General features: G+C 48.5%; 1 protein-coding gene across 1 annotated transcript in view; it reads left to right on the plus strand.

The window, feature by feature from the left end:
* LOC147672972 (sulfotransferase 6B1-like) overlaps positions 1–21,403 on the plus strand; it is a 266,092-nt gene extending 244,689 nt beyond the window's left edge. The window contains exon 7 of the mRNA XM_086947847.1: positions 21,139–21,403. Within this exon, the coding sequence (XP_086803973.1) occupies positions 21,139–21,269 (131 nt within the window). The 3' untranslated portion in view covers positions 21,270–21,403. The remainder of the gene's footprint in view (positions 1–21,138) is intronic.
* The last annotated feature ends 374 nt before the right edge of the window (positions 21,404–21,777 follow it).

Here is a 21,777-nt window from a genome sequence, read left to right on the forward strand (position 1 = left end):
TGGTTAAACCTGTTGGAGGAGATTTCGGTTCATGGATAGTTCTGCTGGCGATTAGCGCGAAGAAGAAAGTTCAGCGCGATTGGTCCTGCAGTTTCGAAGCGCGAGGTCGGCGCTTTTTGTTTGTTTTCCCCGCAGCGCGAGGTTCGGCGCCTTCGGACATTTCATCGGCAGCGCGAGGTTGGCGCTTCCCGGAGATCTGGATACCTCGAGGATTGCTCTGCTGCCACAGTACTGTGAGTTTAGACAATGAACGCGTGAAGTTAACGCGTCAGTTTGTCACACGCTGTTTTGTAACCTGACACAGGCGGTCGAACCTGTAAGTGAATTACAGGATTGTGTTTGCCCATTAAGAGAATGGAGTACTGCGGTCTGGTCTTTCCGCGTACTTCCGTTACGAAGAAAGACACTAGTGCTTTTTAAGGCAAGTGCCAAAGCGGAAGGTAGTGGGGGGAGATCCTACACCTTTCCGTGTTTGGAGCTGGATAACCAGGAAAGCAGGGTCAGAACCAGAGAGCGGAAGACAGTAGTATTGAGGCTACGTCTTACCGTGTCCTTCAAGTATTGATTAAAGAGTGTTGTACATATGTAAACAGACTCAAAAGAAGAACAGGATTGTAGCTGATTTCACATAGGGTTTGGGGATATTCACTGGATTATAATTTGGACACTTTTCAATACAAGGCAGGGTAGGTTCATCACTATGAATAGTATTATATGTTGAATCAGGAGGAGGCTTAACACTAATAGTGTTTGTGTTCTCTAGGGACTAGTGTGGCGAACATCAACATTAAGGACTACAGGGAGGAGGAGGTGAATTCTTCTTTTTATAAAGGTGAATAATTACACTTACATAGTAAGACCGAGAGAGTGTAGGGATTCAAGGTGAATACGAATAACCTGTATTTATTGTTTTCTTGTCTTCCAGCTGTCCCTTCCCTGCAGCCCCCTTCCATCCCCTCCTTGTTTGTTTCCTGTTTTTTCCCTCGCCTTATCGCTCGAACACGCTGTGTTGTTATTACGGGCGTGTTGGTGAGATAGGGAGGTGGAGTCATATGTGCATCAATCGGATCCGGCAGCGTGGAGTCTGACAGAATCACGAACCCACGAATTGCATTCTGCCGGGTCGGGTTGGAGTACATATGGCCACCTTGGATGATGTGTTGAGGGCCTTGGTTTTGGTTCAACAGGAACTGGCAGCATCCAAGGCAGAGGCAGTTCTACTTAAAGATAGGGTGGAACAGTTATCCAAGAACCCTTTTTCTACAGGTCCTGCGCAGATACAGGTTACGGTTCCCCCTCCTATCCCGTTAGCCACCCCTGAGAGGTATGGGGGGGATCCTAGTAAAACACAGGCTTTTATGACGCAGATTATGCTCCATTTCTCTTGTAAGCCTGCCTCTTTTCCCAATAACCATTCTAGGGTAGTATTTGCCATATCTTATTTGGTGGGTGATGCTGCCAATTGGGCAGTTCCTCTTATAAAGCGAGACGATGCCATGTTGTCCAATTGGACGGCATTCAGAGAAGAATTCGAAAAAGTCTTTGACAGGAGGGCCACTAATTTCAGTGCGGATAAAGAGCTGTTGTCCCTGCGGCAGGGTAGGAGTGATTTGATTACTTACCTGACTACGTTCAATCGTCTGATTGCCGAAACTGAGTGGCCAGAGGGCAAAAGAATGACTCTGTTTTATCAGGGGTTGAGGGAGATGAGTGGAAGACGGCATTCAAGACGCGGTATGGCCTATATGAATATCTGGTCATGCCCTTTGGGCTGTGTAATGCCCCGGCGGCGTTTCAATTTTTTATCAATGACGTTTTGAAAGAGTACATTGACCTGTTCGTTGTAGTGTACATCGATGACATCCTGGTGTACTCAATGGATGAAGGTTGTCATGTGGAACAGGTCAAACAGGTGTTGATGAAATTGAGGGAACATAGCCTTTTTGTTAAACTCAGCAAATGCGAGTTTGGAGTATACTGTGTGGAGTTCCTGGGAGTGATGATTAGTCCCTCGGGGTTGCAAATGTCTGAGCGCAAGGTGGAGGCAGTGAGAGACTGGCCGGTACCGAAGAACGTGAAGGAAGTCCAGAGTTTTCTGGGCTTCGCTAACTACTACCGGCGCTTCATTTTGCATTTCTCCTTGCTGGCAGTGCCCATTACGAAACTATTGAAAAAAGGGGTTCCTTTCGAGTGGACAGAGGCTGCAGGAGAGTCATTTCAAACTCTGAAATCTTCTTTCATCTCTGCTCCGGTGCTGTCACATCCCAATTTAGAACACCCTTTTGTGGTTGAGGCGGATGCTTCGGACGAAGCAATCGGGGCAGTACTGTCACAGAGGGACAGTAGTACAGGTCAGTTGCACCCAGTGGCCTTCCTGTCAAAGAAATTGAGTCCGGCTGAACTCAATTACACCATAGCCGAAAAGGAATTGTTGTCCATCAAGAGAGCATTCCAGGAGTGGAGGCATTATCTATGGGGGGCCCTGCATACCATTACTGTGTACACAGACCACAGGAATTTACAATGTATGTCCTCTGCTAGACACTTGACAGCGAGACAGATGAGATGGACGCTCTTTTTTGCAGAGTTTAACTTTGTGGTCACTTTCCGCCCGGGGTCTGAGAATAGGAAGGCCGATGCATTGTCTAGACAAACAATGCCAGTGGAGTGTGGGGATGAGAAACAGGCCATTATACCATCAGGGAAGGTCCTGTGTGTGGTGAGGGCGGAATCCTTTTTGGAGGAGGTGAGGAACTATCAGTATCCGGGTGGATGGGGGTCATGGGCGCATGACAGACTGGATTGCAAATTGAGAGACGGGTTGCCATTCTTTCAGGGAAAATTGTATTTACCCACAATCCCTTTGCAGAAGAAAGCTATTGGCTGGTGTCATGAAGGGGAACTGTCAGGACACCCTGGTATACGTAAAACTCTCGATACTGTCAAAAGACACTTCTGGTGGGCAACCCTGAGTAAGGATGTTACTGAGTGGGTGGCCCGTTGTGAGGTGTGTGCTAGAGCCAAGGGGATGACCACCAAGAAAGCAGGAAAATTGATACCTATGCCTACCCCCAGTCAACCATGGCAGCATATCAGCTTGGACTTTGTATCAGGTCTTCCAACGGATAAGGGCTCAACAGCCGTGTTGGTAGTGATAGATAGTCTCACCAAGATGGGACACTTTATCCCTTGTAAGACTCTCCCGAATGCCAGCCAAACAGCCCAATTGCTGGCTAGTAATGTGGTCAGACTACACGGTATTCCTAGGGTGATCGTGTCCGACAGAGGACCGCAGTTTATTGCAAGTTTCTGGCGCAGGTGGTGTAGTGCCCTGAAAATAGAGTCCAACTTATCTACCAGTTTCCACCCTCAGACTGATGGGCAGACTGAGCGTTTGAACCAGACGCTAAAGAAATACCTGAGATGCTATGCTAAGGAAGCTCATGAGTCTTGGGTGGATCTGTTATGGATGGCAGAGCTGGCCTATAACAACGCATGGCATAGCTCAACAGGAATGTCACCTTTCAAGGCCAATTATGGTTTCGGTGCTAATACACTGCCAGTTGACATACCCTCTGATCTTAGCGACCAGCCAGCAGTGAAAGAAAGAATTTTGATGCTGAGGAGGGTCCATAAGGGGGTGCAGGTGCATTTGAACAAAGCGAAGGAGGTGTACAAAAGATGGGAGGATCGTCACAGGATAGAGAGTCGCCGGTACGTAGTGGGGGATAAGGTTTGGCTGTCTACAAAGAACATCAGGTTCAAATTGCGCAGCGTGTTTCACCCAAGATTCATAGGCCCATACACCATAGTGAAACAGGTGAACCCCGTGACCTATAAGTTGAAATTGCCAGGGTCGATGCGCATACACCCAGTGTTCCATGTGCAGTTGTTGAAACCTGCCCTTACTTCACGCAGAGTAGCCCCCCCGCCAGTGTTGTGTGATGGGGGTATGGAGTATGAAGTAAGGAGTATCAGGGACGCCAAGTGGTGCCGGGGGGTGCTAAAATACCTGGTGTCCTGGAAGGGGTATACTGCTGAGGATGATTCTTGGGAGCAGAGCACGGACGTGCATGCTCCTGCGGCGGTACGCTCTTTCCATAGGAGGTTTCCAAATAAGCCGGGCCCTAGAAGGCGCTAGAGAGGGGGACATTCTGTCAGGCTTGGCCAAGCAGCGCCACCTAAATCAGGACTACATTTCCCAGAACTCTAGTGTGGGGGCGGGGCAACATATAAGCAAGACGGCCCCTCATCACGTTGTTCGTGATTTTGTGTTTCTCCCGAGTTTGGGAGATACTGGAGAATAGTATTGCTGGTTAAACCTGTTGGAGGAGATTTCGGTTCATGGATAGTTCTGCTGGCGATTAGCGCGAAGAAGAAAGTTCAGCGCGATTGGTCCTGCAGTTTCGAAGCGCGAGGTCGGCGCTTTTTGTTTGTTTTCCCCGCAGCGCGAGGTTCGGCGCCTTCGGACATTTCATCGGCAGCGCGAGGTTGGCGCTTCCCGGAGATCTGGATACCTCGAGGATTGCTCTGCTGCCACAGTACTGTGAGTTTAGACAATGAACGCGTGAAGTTAACGCGTCAGTTTGTCACACGCTGTTTTGTAACCTGACACAGGCGGTCGAACCTGTAAGTGAATTACAGGATTGTGTTTGCCCATTAAGAGAACGGAGTACTGCGGTCTGGTCTTTCTGCGTACTTCCGTTACGAAGAAAGACACTAGTGCTTTTTAAGGCAAGTGCCAAAGCGGAAGGTAGTGGGGGGAGATCCTACACCTTTCCGTGTTTGGAGTAGGCATGGGCGGAAAATCCGTTCCGCTCGCGGATTTTGCGGATTTTCGGGAAATCCGCAATCCGCGAGATTTGCGAATTTCCTGCAAAATCCGCAAATCCGCGAGCAGCGGATTTTGCTCGCACTGCTCGCACTGTTCGCGTGAGTTCGCGCCCCGCGAATAAGTGCGAAATTGCAGAAATACGATCTAAGCAAAACTGAAAGTAACTACTTACCAGGTTCAAAAGTTCAGGCACATCATTAGTAGCCATTTCCTGTAGTGCTTCCTGAGGGGCCCCTCCAGAGTTCAGTTGCCAGTTGAAAATATTATGTGACCCTGCTCTGAACCTCAGAATAGTTACACATATGCCACAAAGGTCATGAATTACAGCTAAGGGAGACAAGCAGGAGCCAGGCTGGAAGTTAAAATCCATTAATCAGCCCCTAATTTATTATTGTCAGTTGGGGCAGGGCAGGTGTTGTAACTAATTTTGCAACAATGAAAGCACTTAGCAAATGCAAAAGATCACTAATCAGGGCGCACTAAGGAAGCAGGTGCCAGCTAAAAAAATATTCTGTGACACATTAATCAGCCCCAAATTAATTCAGGTCACTTGAGGCAGGGAAGGTGTGCTTTGCTTTGCCGAAAATAATGTACACTGGACAACCAGAGGGTGTGGTGATGAAACAGAGGGTGGCATGGGTGGGCCAGAGGGTGGCATGAGTAGTCAGAGAGTGGCAGTGGTGACAGAGAGTGGCAGTGATGAAGAAGAGTGTCCCAAACAGGTTGGACACGTAGAAACAACAAGTTCGCAAAACTTGCGACCCGACAGGTAAGTTCGCAAATTGCGAAATTGTAAAAACCCTCGCGAACTGGCAGAAACACGGGCGAACACAAAAAAAAAAAATCCGCAAATTCGCGGGAATTCGCGGATTTTGCGGATTGCGAGTTCGCAAATCCGCAAATTCGCGGATTGCCAATCCGCAAAATCCGCTCATGCCTAGTTTGGAGCTGGATAACCAGGAAAGCAGGGTCAGAACCAGAGAGCGGAAGACAGTAGTATTGAGGCTACGTCTTACCGTGTCCTTCAAGTATTGATTAAAGAGTGTTGTACATATGTAAACAGACTCAAAAGAAGAACAGGATTGTAGCTGATTTCACATAGGGTTTGGGGATATTCACTGGATTATAATTTGGACACTTTTCAATACAAGGCAGGGTAGGTTCATCACTATGAATAGTATTATATGTTGAATCAGGAGGAGGCTTAACACTAATAGTGTTTGTGTTCTCTAGGGACTAGTGTGGCGAACATCAACATTAAGGACTACAGGGAGGAGGAGGTGAATTCTTCTTTTTATAAAGGTGAATAATTACACTTACATAGTAAGACCGAGAGAGTGTAGGGATTCAAGGTGAATACGAATAACCTGTATTTATTGTTTTCTTGTCTTCCAGCTGTCCCTTCCCTGCAGCCCCCTTCCGTCCCCTCCTTGTTTGTTTCCTGTTTTTTCCCTCGCCTTATCGCTCGAACACGCTGTGTTGTTATTACGGGCGTGTTGGTGAGATAGGGAGGTGGAGTCATATGTGCATCAATCGGATCCGGCAGCGTGGAGTCTGACACCACTAGGTGGTGAATCGGTTAGACAGGTTCCTGACATGTATAAGATCGTAGACCAGAATAGTAAAAAGAGCAAGATGAGAGAGAAATACTGCAAGATATTACGCAGTAGATGTATAGTAACTCTGATTTTTATGTCTCTTCTGTGCATCACTATCATATGTATCAGCTTGACACTACATGTCTTCTTTCCTCCTCTTTCTTCACATATACACTTCTCCATTAATAGCACCGCAGAGCATACATTTAGTGATCTGCCACCCAATGAATTGTCATATCGACTAGCCCTACGCAACAATACTTTTATTCGGATGTTGCACCGTTCTCATCATACCAGCAATGCGACAGATTGTTGGGTATGTGGCCAACTTCGACCTTTCTAAAAGACGAAGGGAGTACTGCCCTTCTTCCCTTTTCCGTTCTCCCACAATGGTTCGTGCGGAGCATGGTTTGCCTTAATGACATCACTAGACAGAAAGTCCACAGTTTCCCAGGGCGATTGGATATGGGGAGATTTGAATAAAGTAATGAATGAGGCATGTTTTCCAGACGAAGACGGACTTCCCCAAAGGAAGGGGACCGATCTAGAAAATGAAGAGTACGAGCAAGGGAATGCTTCCCTTAACTTCATGATCTTGAATGTTCAGCGCAAGCAAAATATAGGTCCACCGTTTATTAGAGTCCTACCAGTAAAAGGTGATTTTTGCGTCAGAAAGAAAGGATCGGTACATTTGGGACACAGTGAATGTAATACTGTAGTCGAGTTTAATGATCAAGGAAAGTCTTCCTTCAACACATCTCCCCATTCCTATTTTATTTGCGGTCAGACAGCCTATGCACATCTGCCCTTAGACTGGGGTGGAACATGCTATATATCGTTCCTTCTGCCCCCTGTCTTTCTAGCCCCATCCCATTATCATTGAGATTCACGACTAGTGCATGTTAGACACAGGAGGAAGATAAATTCCCCAGTGGTTGATCAGACTGAGACAGCTTGGGAGCAATATACAGATTTCAATAGAGGATTCTTTTTCTTCATAGGTCCCGTCCAAAACAGTAAACTCATACGCAGGTTAACAAGAACTCTAGAAGCAGTAGTGAATGAGACTACAGCTGCCCTGGCAAACTTGACCCAGGAGAAGTCTGCCATGCGACTTGTTGTTCTACAGAATCGACTTGTTCTTGACGTCATCCTGGCAGATAGGGGCGGGGCTTGTAGAGTGATCGGCTCCAGTTGTTGCGTTTTTATTCCGAATAACGCGCCATCCGTGTACGCAGCAATAACAAGACTCCACAAGATAGTTCACAAGATACATCAAGACCCAGGCACATGGACTTGGTCCAGTTGGCTCTGGGGTGTAATATCAGCATGGGGATGGAAAGTGTTGTCGTTCCTAGGAATGATACTGCTAATGATATTCAGCTGCTGTCTCTGTCTGCAATGTGGCCCGGCGATTTGCGGCTTGTGTGCCACTGCCTGTATTCCCCATCCACGTATACAAAGAAAAAAAGATGAACAAATGATGCTGTATGATCAGATATACGGTCTCATGAATATAGATGTGTCCTGAAGGGCACAGTAGGGGACAAGGAAGGAATGAGGAAATAGAATTTTTACGTGGCCAATGGGTCCCCTGCGTGTACCCCACGTTTAGTGTATGTGCATGTCACCCATGCATTTTCCCTCTCATGCCTGTAATAATAATGCCTCTTTATTTCCGTCCCACATTAGAATGTCAGTTACCAAGTCCTCCATGAGAGAAATGTTAATTCTGCACTGAGGCTTATGTTGCCAATGTATTTGCATTGTGCACGTTTAAAAGTCGAGATGAACCCGTTTTGTGGCTCAGCCTGAGCCAGTCTCCGAATTCAGGTTTCCTGCCTCCAGACGCTCTGAAAGCTGCAGCTTAGCTACGTATCCCTGACCTCTTGCATACTTCTGGCTCAGCCGAAAGGGGCCCAGCCCGGCCTGCCAAGACAGTATTTTGCACACAGTTATCTGCTTGCTCCACAGAAACACATTCCTGCCTAGTGAAGAAGGTAAACAGAACCCGTCTGCAGAGATAGGGCCTAGCCTTCCTGTCTCCGTTTAAATGATTTGCAGAGCTCGCATCCATAGAAAGCCCATGGCCCCCACGCAATGCACGAAGACATATATGCACACACTGGCTCTTGGTGATGAGCAACCTTTGCTCGAGCGACCTTTACTTCAGACAATACATCCTTCAAACCTAAGATATCAGATAATCCCAGACGTGCAGGTCGTCCTAACACTGAAGGCTTCTCTACTAGATCGAAAGTCAGCTCCCCCCCAGCTTCCCCCAGTTACACGTTAATTGTGCGTCATGACCAAGTTGCGCACAAAAGTAGGGTAAAGGTTCCAGCTGACCATGCAGACCCCCTCTAAGTATCCACCCACCTATGACTCACCTATGACTCACCTACGACTCCTCAAGTGAACACCCACATGCACGCCTTCTTACACGCCTCTTGCACCCCCATATGCTCTTATCTCTCTCTTTCTCTTGCTCTGCCTGGAGCGCTCCTCCTTCTCTATGCAATGCAATGTATATTCCATGTATAAATATTGTACTCTGTGAATAAAGTTCAGAAGACCCTTCCTGAACCTTAGAGGTGATGGAACCCGATTCTCCCTTAACTCGAGTTACTGAAATAAAGCCCTTATGAATTGGACACCACGGACTCTGCCTCTCATTATATGCATGATCCATTGTTTAAGTATAGAAATTCCGACAGGGTAATATTTTATTTACCACACTACAGGTCTCCTTCGCTAGGGGGAAAGAAGCTAATACATGTTTTCATGTGGAGTTTCCGCCCATGCCATATGAATTGAAAGAGTTCAAACTGTAGCTTGGAGATCATACCTGCGGGCAGCTGCAAGAGGAGAATCTGGAATAGATACAAAATCTTTGGGAGGATTGTCATTTTAGTTGCCGCTATCCTACCTCAACAGGAGATCTGGTGCCTTTTACACAGTTGTAGATCGGCGTGGATCTGCGTGTGTGGTAGTTAATATCTGCTGTGGCCTGTGTGGTTGATGCCAGGTTGATCCCAAGGTAGGGCACGTGGTCAGTCGACCATTGGATGGTGTGCTGTTTCATCAGCTGGTCCACCATTCGGGAACGGCGAGAGAGGTTGAGTGCCAGTGATTTCCCAATGTTCATCTTAAAACACTGATGCCATGCCGAAAATCTCCAACTCCCGCAAAAAAGTTGCGAGTGCTGTGTCCGGGTTGGAGAGTATCATCAGAATATTGTCTGCAGAGAGACTGATAGTGTGTTGATCACTCCTGAAGGGCACCCCGGTGAGATCAGGGAGGTCCCTGACTCTCTGTGCCAGTGGTTCCATGTAAAGGGCAAAAAACAGGGTTGACAACGTGTGCCTCTACCTATTGGGAAGGGCTCAGAAGTGTGACCATTAACCTTAACTGTCGCCACTGGGAAGCAATAACAGCTTGGAATCTGTGTCTGCATCGTTTCTCCAAGACCAAAATGTGAAAGGGTTTGTTCCAGATAGGGCCAATGTACTCTGTTGAAGGCCTTCTTGCCATCTACTGCTAATCTCATGTAGCCTGCCACCCGTGAGGCTTTCTTTTTTTTTAAAAACCTTTATTTTCTGACTGCACAGTACACAGCGTCTGCCTACAACCCAATCGGGCCGGCCGCTATGACAAAATTCTGGATACCAGACAACACATTGTAACATTAAAGCCATAAATTGCAACATATCGGTACACTGGCATCAAACACCATAAGGAAAGGATCGACCAGGTTTTGTTTTTATAATTTTGATGAAAACAAGAACAAACATCACAAACACTCACATGGTAGGAGCAATATCTGGGGTGTGAGGTGGGGAGGAGGAGGAAGCCAATTTCTAAGAATTTAGCGACTACTATCGAGGGGCGGGGGGATGGCGAAAAGAATTACAAAGAAATTTTATTGGTCAGTCTTTAGGAACACCAGCAGTGTACTCGAGTGGAGGGGTACAGATATCTCCACGGTACTCATTCCACTATGACCAAATCCTGCCCCACTTCCTGGGACGGCCCGAGCCTCATAGACCGTCTTCTCCCGAAACATGCACCAGTCCATGTTTTCCTTCCAGGCAGTTATCCCAGGCAGTCTATGAGAACCCCAGAGTTGAGCTATGTCCCTCTTGGCCACCATGTTGCCAAGAGTTACCCAAAAGGTCTGAGCGGCCGTACAATCCATAGGCTCCCAGACATTAAGCAGGCAACGACGCGCCTCAGGTAGAAGAGAGACCCCGGTGACCCGCCCCATTATGTCATGCACTCTGGACCAGAAAGCGGAGACCACCGGACATTCCCAGATGATGTGGAGAAAGGTGCCACTCATGCCACAACCACGCTTACACAGCCCGTCAATCGAGTATCCCATACGAACCAGCCATGTAAACTCGATGGAGGATCTTCAATTGCACGAAACGAAGGCGAGCTCGAATAGCCACTTCTTTAGGGGAGGCGATCGCTATCTGCCAATCCTCTTCATCTAGTTCGAGGCAGTCCGCAGTCCAGGAGGCCCGAAACCGCACCAAAAGATCAGCTCTGGTGTTGATAAGCTTTTTTATAAATCAAGGAAATCGTACTGTCCGGCACGTGGCCATCCAGAATCCGATCCTCAAGCGGCGACGACTGGGGGATCTCCGTCCCTGGAGGGAACACGGAGACCAGGGCATGGCGCACCTGAAGGTATCGAAAATACTCCCTGTCGTCCAGCTGATACTCCACCTTAAGGGCATCAAAGGACTTAACTATGCCTTTGGACCAAAGATCCTCCACCTTGCTAATACCGATCATATCCCATCTATCAAACCCTTTCGTTCGCCACAGGCTGCCCAACCACTCAGAGTCATACAATGGAGTCAGCCGCGTCATCCTATCACCCCAGCCCATAGCCACAGTCGCATCTCTCCACCCACGCACAGCACATTTTGTGGGTCCAGTCAGAAGTCGGAATGGCTCCTTCGAATACAAAGCCCTATTGAAGTTGCCACCCGGCAACAGTAATTTGTCCATAGCGAAGGCAGGGACGGGGGCCAGGGAATACGTCACATGGTTGACCGCGCTCAACTGTGAGGCCCAGTAGTAACGCTTGATGTCCGGAAGGGCTATGCCACCATCATACCATGGCAACGTGAGTTTAGATAAGGAGATACGAGCCCGTCCGTCCCAAATCAATTGCCTCTGAAGCCCCTCACCCTCACGGAAGTAGCTAGAGGGAACTGGGTCAAAGAAATTCTGCAAGGCGTACAAAAATCTAGGGAGGGACATAATTTTTAAAAGGGCCGCGCGTCCCAGTGGGGACAAAGGCAAGCCGCGCCACCGTTGAACGTCCCGTTTAAGGTGCCGAAGAGGAACATATAGATTGCGGTCGTATCGTACAGAGGGATCCAGGGAAATGAAAATTCCCAAATACTTGAACCCAGTCTCTGCCACTTGGATCGGAAATTTACGGGGTAGTGGAGGCAGCACCCCCGCTATAACGTATACACACGATTTATTCCAGTTAATAACGAGCCCCGAGTTCTTACCAAATGAGGTGAGAACATCAAAGAGCACGTTAAGGGACTTCTTAGGGGAAGTAAAGTAAAGAAGAATATCGTCCGCGTAGAGAGAGACGCGATCCTCAAGGTCCAGGGCCCACCGGATCCCTTTAATCGAAGGCTCCCACCGAAGCCACGATGCCAACGGTTCCAATGCCAAAGCAAAGAGGAGGGGGGAGAGCGGGCAGCCCTGTCCCCCCAGCGGGAACGATCCAGAGACTCTGCCATTAACAACTACCTGGGCCAACGGACGTTCATACAGGAGCTGTACCCACGTGATAAAGTTAGGGTCAAAACCAAACTTCGAGAGGGCCGCCCACAAATAAGGCCACTCAATAGTGTCAAAGCCCATTGTGGCATCCAGCGAGGTCAAGATGGCGGGTTCAGTAAGCGTCCCAGCTCTCGCAAGAACACCCTGAAGTCTGCGGAGATTAAGCGTCGTATTCCGATGAGGAATGAAACCAGACTGATCCGGATGGATCAAGTCACAGATAACCATTAGCAAGCGGTTCGCAAGGACTTTAGCCAGGATCTTAGGCTCAGCGTTGAGCAACGAAATAGGGCGATAAGAAGTGCAACGATCATGAGGCTTACCGTCCTTGTGGATGACGACTATAGTGGCCAAGCGCTGATCAAGGGGAAGGAGGCCAGCCTCAAAGGCATCAATGAACATATTGCGCAGATGGGTCGCCATCTTATCAGGCCGAAGCTTATAGAGCTCGATGGGTAGACCATTCGGCTCCATAGCCTTACCCGAACGCAAGGACCATATGGCGATTGCAACCTCATCCACCGTAATGGGCGCGTCCAAAGCGGACCTAACCTCCTCCGACACACAGGGCAGCGCAATATCACGCAGAAGCAAGCGGGAGTCAGATTTGTCTCTATCACTCACCGATCGGTATACTGTTTGGAAATGGTCCACAAAGCATTCGACAATTTCCCCTGGATCAGACATGCATTCCCCAGTCTCACGGGTGATCACTGGCACCACACGGTTCATTCTCTCAGACTTATCCAACCATGCCAATAGCTTACTAGCCTTATCTCCCACATCATAGAGCCTGCCCAGTTGATTCCTGTGCATTACCTCAGCAGCATCGGTCACCAGGGCCCTATAATCAGCCTGTTTCAGCGCTAAGGAGTGCAAGATTGCAGGGGTATCATCACCACCCAAGTCACTTTTAAGCGAGGTGATTTCGGCCTCAAGGACTAACAAGTTTTCCCTCTTGGCCTTCTTGTCAGCGGCAATGAAGGACAGTGCAGAGCCCCGTATTACAGTCTTGAAGGCCTCCCACAAGGAAATAGGGGAAGAGACGGACCCCTCGTTCTCATCAAAATAACAGTCAATAGCCTTGATAAGCTCCGAACGGAGCTTAGGGTTCCTGAAATGCCAAGGATGGAGGGGGGGGACCCTACTCCCACCAAAACATCCCACCGAAACCTCAAGCATCAAGGGGGAATGATCAGAGATACCCCTGGGAAGATGACGAATCCCACGCACCAAGGGGGTATGGGCAGTTAACATCAGAAAGTAATCAATCCTCGAGAGGCTGCCGTGGGCACCAGAGTGGAAAGTGTATTGAGTTTGTGTGGGGTTCAACATCCGCCAGACATCCACAAACCCAAAAGTCTCAAGCAACTCAGGCAGCCACATCTGAGACGCCGGCAGAACCCTGGGGGGTAGCCGGTCACACTCACCCGAAACCACCGAATTGAAATCTCCACCCAGTATAAGGATACCATCCGGAAGTCCTAGGAGAGTCCTTCCAAGATCAGCATAGGTGGTAGCCTGGAGCCCCGGGGGAATATAAACAGTAACAATTGTAAGCAGTTTCCCTCCCACCGCCCAGAGACAGCAGCATACCGGCCCCGATCGTCGAGGGCGACTTCATTGATCTCAAGGGGTAGGGAGGATTTAACCATTATGCCGACCCCCCTAGAGCCCGATGTGAACCAGGCATGTGCTAATAACCAATAGCCTCGTCTATCGAGAGCCTTACAAGTGTTCCCTATCAAATGGGTCTCCTGTAGCAGAACTATATCAGGGGAATGACGTCTGACAACTTGAAGTACAACACCACGTTTGATCCTGTCACCCAGACCATTAACATTCCAAGACAACAATTTCAAATCACCGCCCGTCCCAGCAGAGCCCCCGAACCTCCCCTTCTCGAAACCCAAGAACAAAAGGATAAAAGCAAATGAGATTGTACCACGTGAGAAAAACATACACAAAAACACAAACAACCCCTCCCTCCACCCCCAACCAACAACCTGTTACACCACCCCCCACCCTCCACCTCTGCTGACTGAAAAGCCACCCCAAACTGCAGTGTGCCTGTCGCCCCTTCATAAAACTCTACACAAAGAACCTCTGAGGAGGAAAGAGAGACAGTCCCACCCTGCCCCACCCCCGGGCCTAAGCAATAAGAAAATATAAACAAAACTCTGCCGATAAATGCGACCCAAAACCAGACATCCAGAACCAAAATATCACTCCTGTGCCGATGCACCTCCATCCGCACCTCCGGGGCCTCCACTCCCAGTGTCTTCCTTAGGCAACGAGTCCAACCAGTCGCCAGCACTGTCCGGTCGGTCAAAAAAGAAAGTGCGTTCTTGGTACTCGATGCGAAGTCAAACTGGAAACAGCATCGCATACTTAAGTCCCAAGTCCCGCAATCGACGTTTCACTCCCTGGAATCCCGTCCGTTGCCGCTGCACTTGAGGAGTGAAATCAGGGTAAATAAAAATGGAGCTGTTCTCGTATTTCAGTGGGCCATGTCTACGAGAGGCCTGGAGGATAGCGTCCCTATCCCCAAAGTGGAATAGCCTAGCGATGATGGGCCTCGGGGGAGCCCCTGGCTTGGTCTGTCCACCCGGGAAGCGGTACGCACGCTCGACCGCAAAAAACTACTAAGGCCTGCGGGAGCAAGATGAGTCACAATTGAGTCCTCCACCAGTAGATCCACGGTAGTATCACCACTGTTCTCAGGTACCCCGACTAAGCGAATGTTGTTCCGTCGGGCCCTATTTTCGTACTCCTCCAGACGTCTGGCCATCAGATCATGCGATGACCGCAGGTTGCCGATCTCCGACTGCGCGTCCGCCATGTCGGTGACAAGACTGGAGGCCTTAAGGTCCAAGGCTTTGACCCTCTCATTGGTCTTAGCCAAGTCCGCTCTTATGAGGGTGACATCAACCGCCACTGTGTCTATCTTCGAGACAATAGACTCATACTGGTGCCCCATGTCCGTCTTGATCCCAGCGATGGCGGCCATGAGATCCTGGAGGGACACCTCCGACGTCGCCGCCAGGTCCGTCTTCGGGTCCTCAAGACTACGGACAGCAGCACTGGGGGAACCTTTCGGTTGTGTGTAGCGGTCCATGACATTGGACTGAACCGAGCCCCCACGAGTCGGCACCTTTGTCTTGCGCTTCTCAATATCGGGTTTAGTCGCCATATTGGAAGCAGCGCCCCGAAGGGTCTTTCTGGACCTGGTGTAAATGGCAGTGATCTGTAGGTCGCCAAATCAACACTTCTGCCCAAAATTATAGCCTGCGAGACCAGGGTTGTGGCCAGAACGCACAGCGGATCAGGCTACCGTGGTCCGAGAAGAGGAGCACGTCCAGAGCAGTCAGTTAGGAGGTAGAAGGGATACCGAAAGTGAAAGTGACAATGACTCCGATGGAGCAGATGTCCGGTGACCGCTGTTGTTGAGTTACGTCTCGGCCAGCCAGAGCAGCAGAGACCCCGGTCCCGTCCGGGGTTAGGCCAGAAAGTGAATGACGACGTAGAAATGGTTCCCGAAGTCCGATCTCAGCCCTGGAAAGTGTAGCAGGATCAGCAGAAGTAGAACTTCAAAAGCCCATCTAAATAATCAGGATATCAAAAGGATAGATGCAAGAGGGAGGCGCGGATCTCGGGAGCTCTCTGCTCACGTGACCATCTTGGATGCCCGCGTAGCTCCTCCCCCCTCGTGAGGCTTTCTTGATCATGTGAAGCACCCGTTTAGTGTTGTCGCTCGTCTGCCTTTGGGTGATGAAGCTGGCTTGATCTTGGTCGATCAGGGGGTGCATAAGTGGGTTCAGTCTGTTGGCCAAGATGCCAGTAAAAAAGTTAGGGTCTGTGTTTAAGAGGGAGATGGGTGGTAGGAGCTACAGTGAGATTTATCTTTACCAGGTTTGTGAATCACAATTATCGAGGTCGTAAGCATTGAGGCTGGGATGGACCCTGGCTCGGCGAACGTGTTAAAGAGTCTCATCAAGGAGCGCTACTAAGGGATGGAAGGTCTTATAAAATGCTGATGTGAAGCCATCGGGGCCTGGGGACTTCGACAGCTGAAGACAGGAAATTGCAGAAATGACCACCTCTATGCAATCCAACTGCTCGGCCGGTTCTGGGGTCATCGTGGATGTCTGTGCCCCTTGCAGATATTGTCCTCTAACCGAGGTGTCTAACTGTTGGGGCAAATATAAGTCTGAATAAAAATCCAAAAAGGCGCTCACAATGTCTTTATCATTCGCCACCAGATCTCCTGTACCTGTATGTATCCATTGTACTCCCTGAGTTTGCCGTTGGACTCGTAGCTCATGGGCTAGGAGTCGCCTGCACCTGTCCCCTCCCACATGGAAAAAATTACGCAACTGAAGGGCCGCGTACTCCGTCCGATCTAAGTCTATTGCGGTTAGCTGTGACTGCAGTGTAGACAGCTGGCGTCATACTCTTGGGGCCCCTGTGCGCTGATGTATGGGCTCATGTTCTTTAATCTGTTGGAACAGGTCCTCTCTTTTCTCTGTCCGTATTTTATTATCTGTTGCTGAAATCGCGATGAAATGTCCCCGGATTACTGTTTTAAGCGCTTCCATAGTGTCGCTATACGCACCTCTGGAAGATCGTTATGCGCTAAATAGTCTTCACTAGATAGGCGGATCTGCGCCACCACCGCAGGGTGTTGCAGTATTGTATCTCGTAGGCGCCATTGTCGTGTGGGCCGCTCCGTCAGAGGGAAGGATAGGGAAAGTGTGATCACCGCATGGTCAGGGAGTGCTGCTGCGAGGCTCCCCATCCCCTTCATGGATGCATGCATTTCCTTTGTTCCTATGAAATAATCTAATCTGGCATAAATTTTACATGCGCTGGAATAGAAGGACTACTCACATGACCTGGGTTGAGAAACCCTCCAGAGGTCTGTTAGCCCCAGCTCTCTCTGCCAGGTGCGGCCACCATCGGATAGTGCCCCGGCATGCCCCTGACGGTGTGCTGATCTATCGAGAGTGTCATCCAGCACCAACTTAAGATCCCCCCTATTAATACTCTACGTTCTTCTGCAGACATTGTCTCCGTCAGTGCTGTGTGGGGAAACGTCTCCTGGTCTTCATTTCGTGTGTAGACGGAACCCCCTAAAATGTCAGTCCCCCTAATGTAAGCCGATATGTAAGTAGCCTACCTGTAATTTCAGCCTCTTTATGGACCACTTTACCTCTGAAGGAACGCGCAAACAGGATAGCCACTCCTGCCATTTTCGTCAGGCCTGAGGAGAAAAAAATTGGCAGGGAAAGGCACGTGATCTGAGGCGGTGACAGTCACTGGCCACTAGGTATATCTGCCTTTGAGTTTTCCACATATGAGACAACTGCTTTGCGCTTCACTGGGTTGTTGAGTCTCCTTACGTTAAGGGTGAGTACTCTAAGTGCAGGGGGTTGCATTAGTGTAAGATAAAGGCAAAGCATCTTCCTCAACCTAAGTCATGTCATTCTCCCTCTATCATTAGGAGCTTCCCACCTAACCTGGGGCAGTGTTGCTTTGTGTAGCCTAAAAGTGAGTGTAACCTCAAACTGCAAACCCCTGAAAACTCGAGGAAATAATGAACTAGTAGAGTAAGATTAATCTGATTTCGCCAGCACAAGGATGGACTCCAGCGCCGCCAGCTGTCCCTTTACTATCTCTACCTGGTCCAGTCTCCCCAAGTAGCGCCCCTGTCTTTGTCTTCTCCATCATGTTTCTCGCTCTCCACGTCTTGAGGAAGGGGCCCCAGGGTCATTGCCCCCCTCCGGCACATCCAGGCCCAGCAGCTGGCAGGCCTCCTTTTCTGTCTTTGCCAGTTGTATCATGGCGGCCAGGTTGGGTAGGTGCTTCTCCACTGGTTTTGTACCATTATTCAGCTGCTGGGACGCCTGGCTGTGGCCGGTGAACCCTCCTTGACCCCGGTGCGTGCGCACTCAGTTGCTCCTGAGTGTGTCAGGGTGGTGAAGACCCAGGAAGGTTGCCTGGACTTAACATTGGATTTTTTATTTTATGTCCTGTGGTCTCTGGTGGTCTCTGGTGTAGAAGGTAAATTATGGCCGAATCAGTGGCCAGAAAATATATTTTATATTTTATATTTTATGTTTTATATGTTTGCTGGCCTTAGGACTATGTCTACTTTACCACTGCTGATCAGTGCTAATGTTCTTACGTGCTTTCCTTAAAACATGGTAAATTGGCTCATACCTAATGTACTTGTAATTACCTAGTAAAGTGTCACTACCTGTGCCCCGGGTCTGTAAACTAAATGCTACTAGTGGACCTGAAAGCACTGATTGTGCCACCCACTGACGTAGCCCTTTAAACATGCATCAGGCCTGCCATTGCAGAGTCGGTGTGTGCAGTTTTAAACTGCCATGTCAACCTGGCAAAAACACCTCTTGCCTGGCCCAAACCTTCCTTTTTCATTCATATAAGTAACTTCTAGGGTAGGACATTAACAGCCCAGAGGGCAGGGTACAATGTGTTTACAAAGTTGAACATGTACTTTTGAGTTTTAAATACCCTGGTAGGAGCAAAACTCTTATATTTGTTTTTTACTTCTGCAAGGCCTACCTCTCCTATAGGATAACATTGGAATTACCATATTACATTTTATAAGTGTTATTTACAATTTACAAATGAGAACAGGTATCTCCTTCATTTTTGGTTTCTCTGGAATCACAATTTAAAACGAATGGTGAAGTCATATTTTAAATTGTAATGCTGAAAATGTCCCCTTTAGAAAGTTGCCATTTTCTTGTCTTAGCCATTTGGTGCCTGCAGCTTGTCTCTGGGTCACATGACTGTTGATGGGTACTAGTTGGGGTTTGTGTATTATTCCTAGACAATCACACGCCAGTGGGAGCTTAGGTGTGACTCAATGGGCCATCACTAGCAGGATGGGAGGAAGCAGCTGGGCCCAGACCCACTTACACTTGAATAGGCTGTGGACTGTCTGGACACAAAGGGGTGCATACCCCCTGTAGTTTATCTGGAGCCAGGGCAAGGAAATTAGGGCATCTGTGCACTTCAAAAGCATGCCTCTCGAAGCATCTCCCGAATTCAAAGGCACAACTGTAAAAGAAAGACAGCAGACAACACCAGCAGCATCAAACCCTTGCCAATGGACCCACCCTCTCCTCGAATCTCCTACACGTCATCCCCACCACCAATCTGAAAACCCTCATACCACCCTTATTCTGAAACCCTTGCACCACCCTCGTGCCACACACCAACATAGCACACCATCATGCTCATCTCTCTCTTTACCCCTAGTCCTGCCTCCTCTCTCTCAACTATATTTTTCTTTACCTGCGTCCTCTGTTGCTGCTAATACCCGTGTACCTTTCTCCTTTCTGATACCCTAGCTCTACCTGTACTTATACCCTACTAAATCTACCTACCCTTTAATAAAAAGTATGCCCTGTGCTACCTATATCCGAATACTTCTGCCCCTTATAACACCCTAAGTACTTCTACTCATGACTACACATTTGTTCCTTTACCCCACCCATATATTCTAGTACCTCTACCCTTCCCTATAACCTAGTATGTCTATCCTTGCTTATACCCTACTACAGATTCTTAATGCCCCTACCCAGGTACCTTAATCCCTGCTTGCACAATAGTACCTCTACCTCTGCCCATACCCTACTAACTCAAGCTACTCTTGACACTCTACCTCTTCTCCTGTATCCAGAAGCTCTAACAAAGCCCTGGTATCTCTTGTGCAACCCGTAGCCCGGTACCTCCGCCCTTTACTACACCCTACTTCCACTCAGGACTAGACCTTAGCCACCTATACCTGTGCCCATGACCCCTAGTACCACAACTCCTGACAATACCCTACTACCCCTATCATTGCCTATACCCTGGTACCTTAACCCCTCCCTTTCCCCTAGTACCTCCACCCTTTACTACACCCTACTTTCACCCATGGCTACATTTTAGGTAGCTTTACAAGTGCACATACACCCTAGTACCCCAACTCCTGACAATACCCTAGTACCACTATCATTGCCTATATCCTGGTACCTTAACCCCTTTCCGTCCCCTAGTACCTCTACCTCTGCCCAAACCCTACTAAATGTAAACCCCCCTGACCTCTCTCTAACTGCTCTTGTACCCCAGTATCTCCAACCGCACTGTAGTGTGTCTCAGGCTACCCCGTCCCTAGTACTTCTGTACCTTCCTACACCCTAATACTCCTACACTTGCCTACACTTTAGTAGTGTTTCATTGCTCATATATCCTGGTACCTCAACCTGTGTCTGTCCTGTAGTTCCTCTACCTTTGCCTATACCTTAGTGCCTCAAAACCTGCGTACATCCAAATCCCTATACCTTAGTATCCGTGTCTATACTCTAGTACCTCAAGAGAAAGATCCTAGGACCAGTACTGTGTGCATCATCCAACCCTCAAACCTCTCCCCTAACTATACCCTAATTTCTCAACCTATAGCCTCTACTCAGTCCCTACTCTAATGCTCCTTTTACCCCCTCACTGTTTTCTTTCGCCATTTATTTACCTTTGTGTCCCATTTCTCTGGTGGTTTGTGTCGAGTTCCACATTTTAGAAGGTAAAGGGGGCTTCTCAGTTTGGAAACTAATGAAATGGAGGTTTCCCTGTCTGGAGCCCTGGGGCTGGCATTCTGGAGTCTTGTGTTTTTCTTTAATATAAGTTCTTGTCACGTCATTGACATGAAATAGGACATTTACAATAATTATCTGTTTTACCAGAAAAAGCACCAGACGCGTAGAATACTTCAGTTGGTGAAACAACTCTCTGTGTATCCCATGTCTGTTGATACCGAGTGATGCAACCACCCTTGTCAATAGATAATATTGATTGATTGTTTTTCATTCACAGGTGATGTCGGAGACTGGAAAAACTATTTCTCTGAAGCTCAAAGCCGGGAGATGGATGCAAAGTTTGAAGAGTGTTTAGGAGGAACCAAACTTGGAGAAATGATGAATTATAAAACTCACTGCAAGAGCTAAACATCCGTTTCAACACTGCCCGTGACGTCATTAGCCAGAAACCACGCCCAGCCTGAATTACAAGATCTGAGTGGAGAATTATTTTAAATCTGACACCACTGCTTTGGTGAATAAATACCTTTTTTGAGAATGCATCTACTGTACTTATTTTATTAATTTGAAATCTTCGACGTTTACTTTGAAACTATTTCAATATGAAAAGAAAACTCTGTTCTCTAGAATCCAGTGTCTGCCTCCTTTGAGCGAGGGGTGCTTCTGGGGTTCGGGTGGGCTGCTGGCCCTTGATAACAGTCAAGCAAAGCTCGGTGGTCTTGGGTTCGCTCGTCCCAGCCTCTCTGCTTGTCCAGCGCCTTCTCTAGAGAGTGTTGGCTTTTCGTGCGAACCTCTGGGGGATTCTGCGGCATAAAACCCGGGCTGAGCAAAGTATACATTATTTATCACCTGCAAAGTTTACAAACGTTCTCTTCTGTGTTTCAAAGTTTGTCAACTTCTCATGACATCACACCTT

This window comes from Lissotriton vulgaris (genome assembly GCF_964263255.1).
Source record: "Lissotriton vulgaris chromosome 7 unlocalized genomic scaffold, aLisVul1.2 SUPER_7_unloc_1, whole genome shotgun sequence".
NCBI lineage: Eukaryota > Metazoa > Chordata > Amphibia > Caudata > Salamandridae > Lissotriton > Lissotriton vulgaris.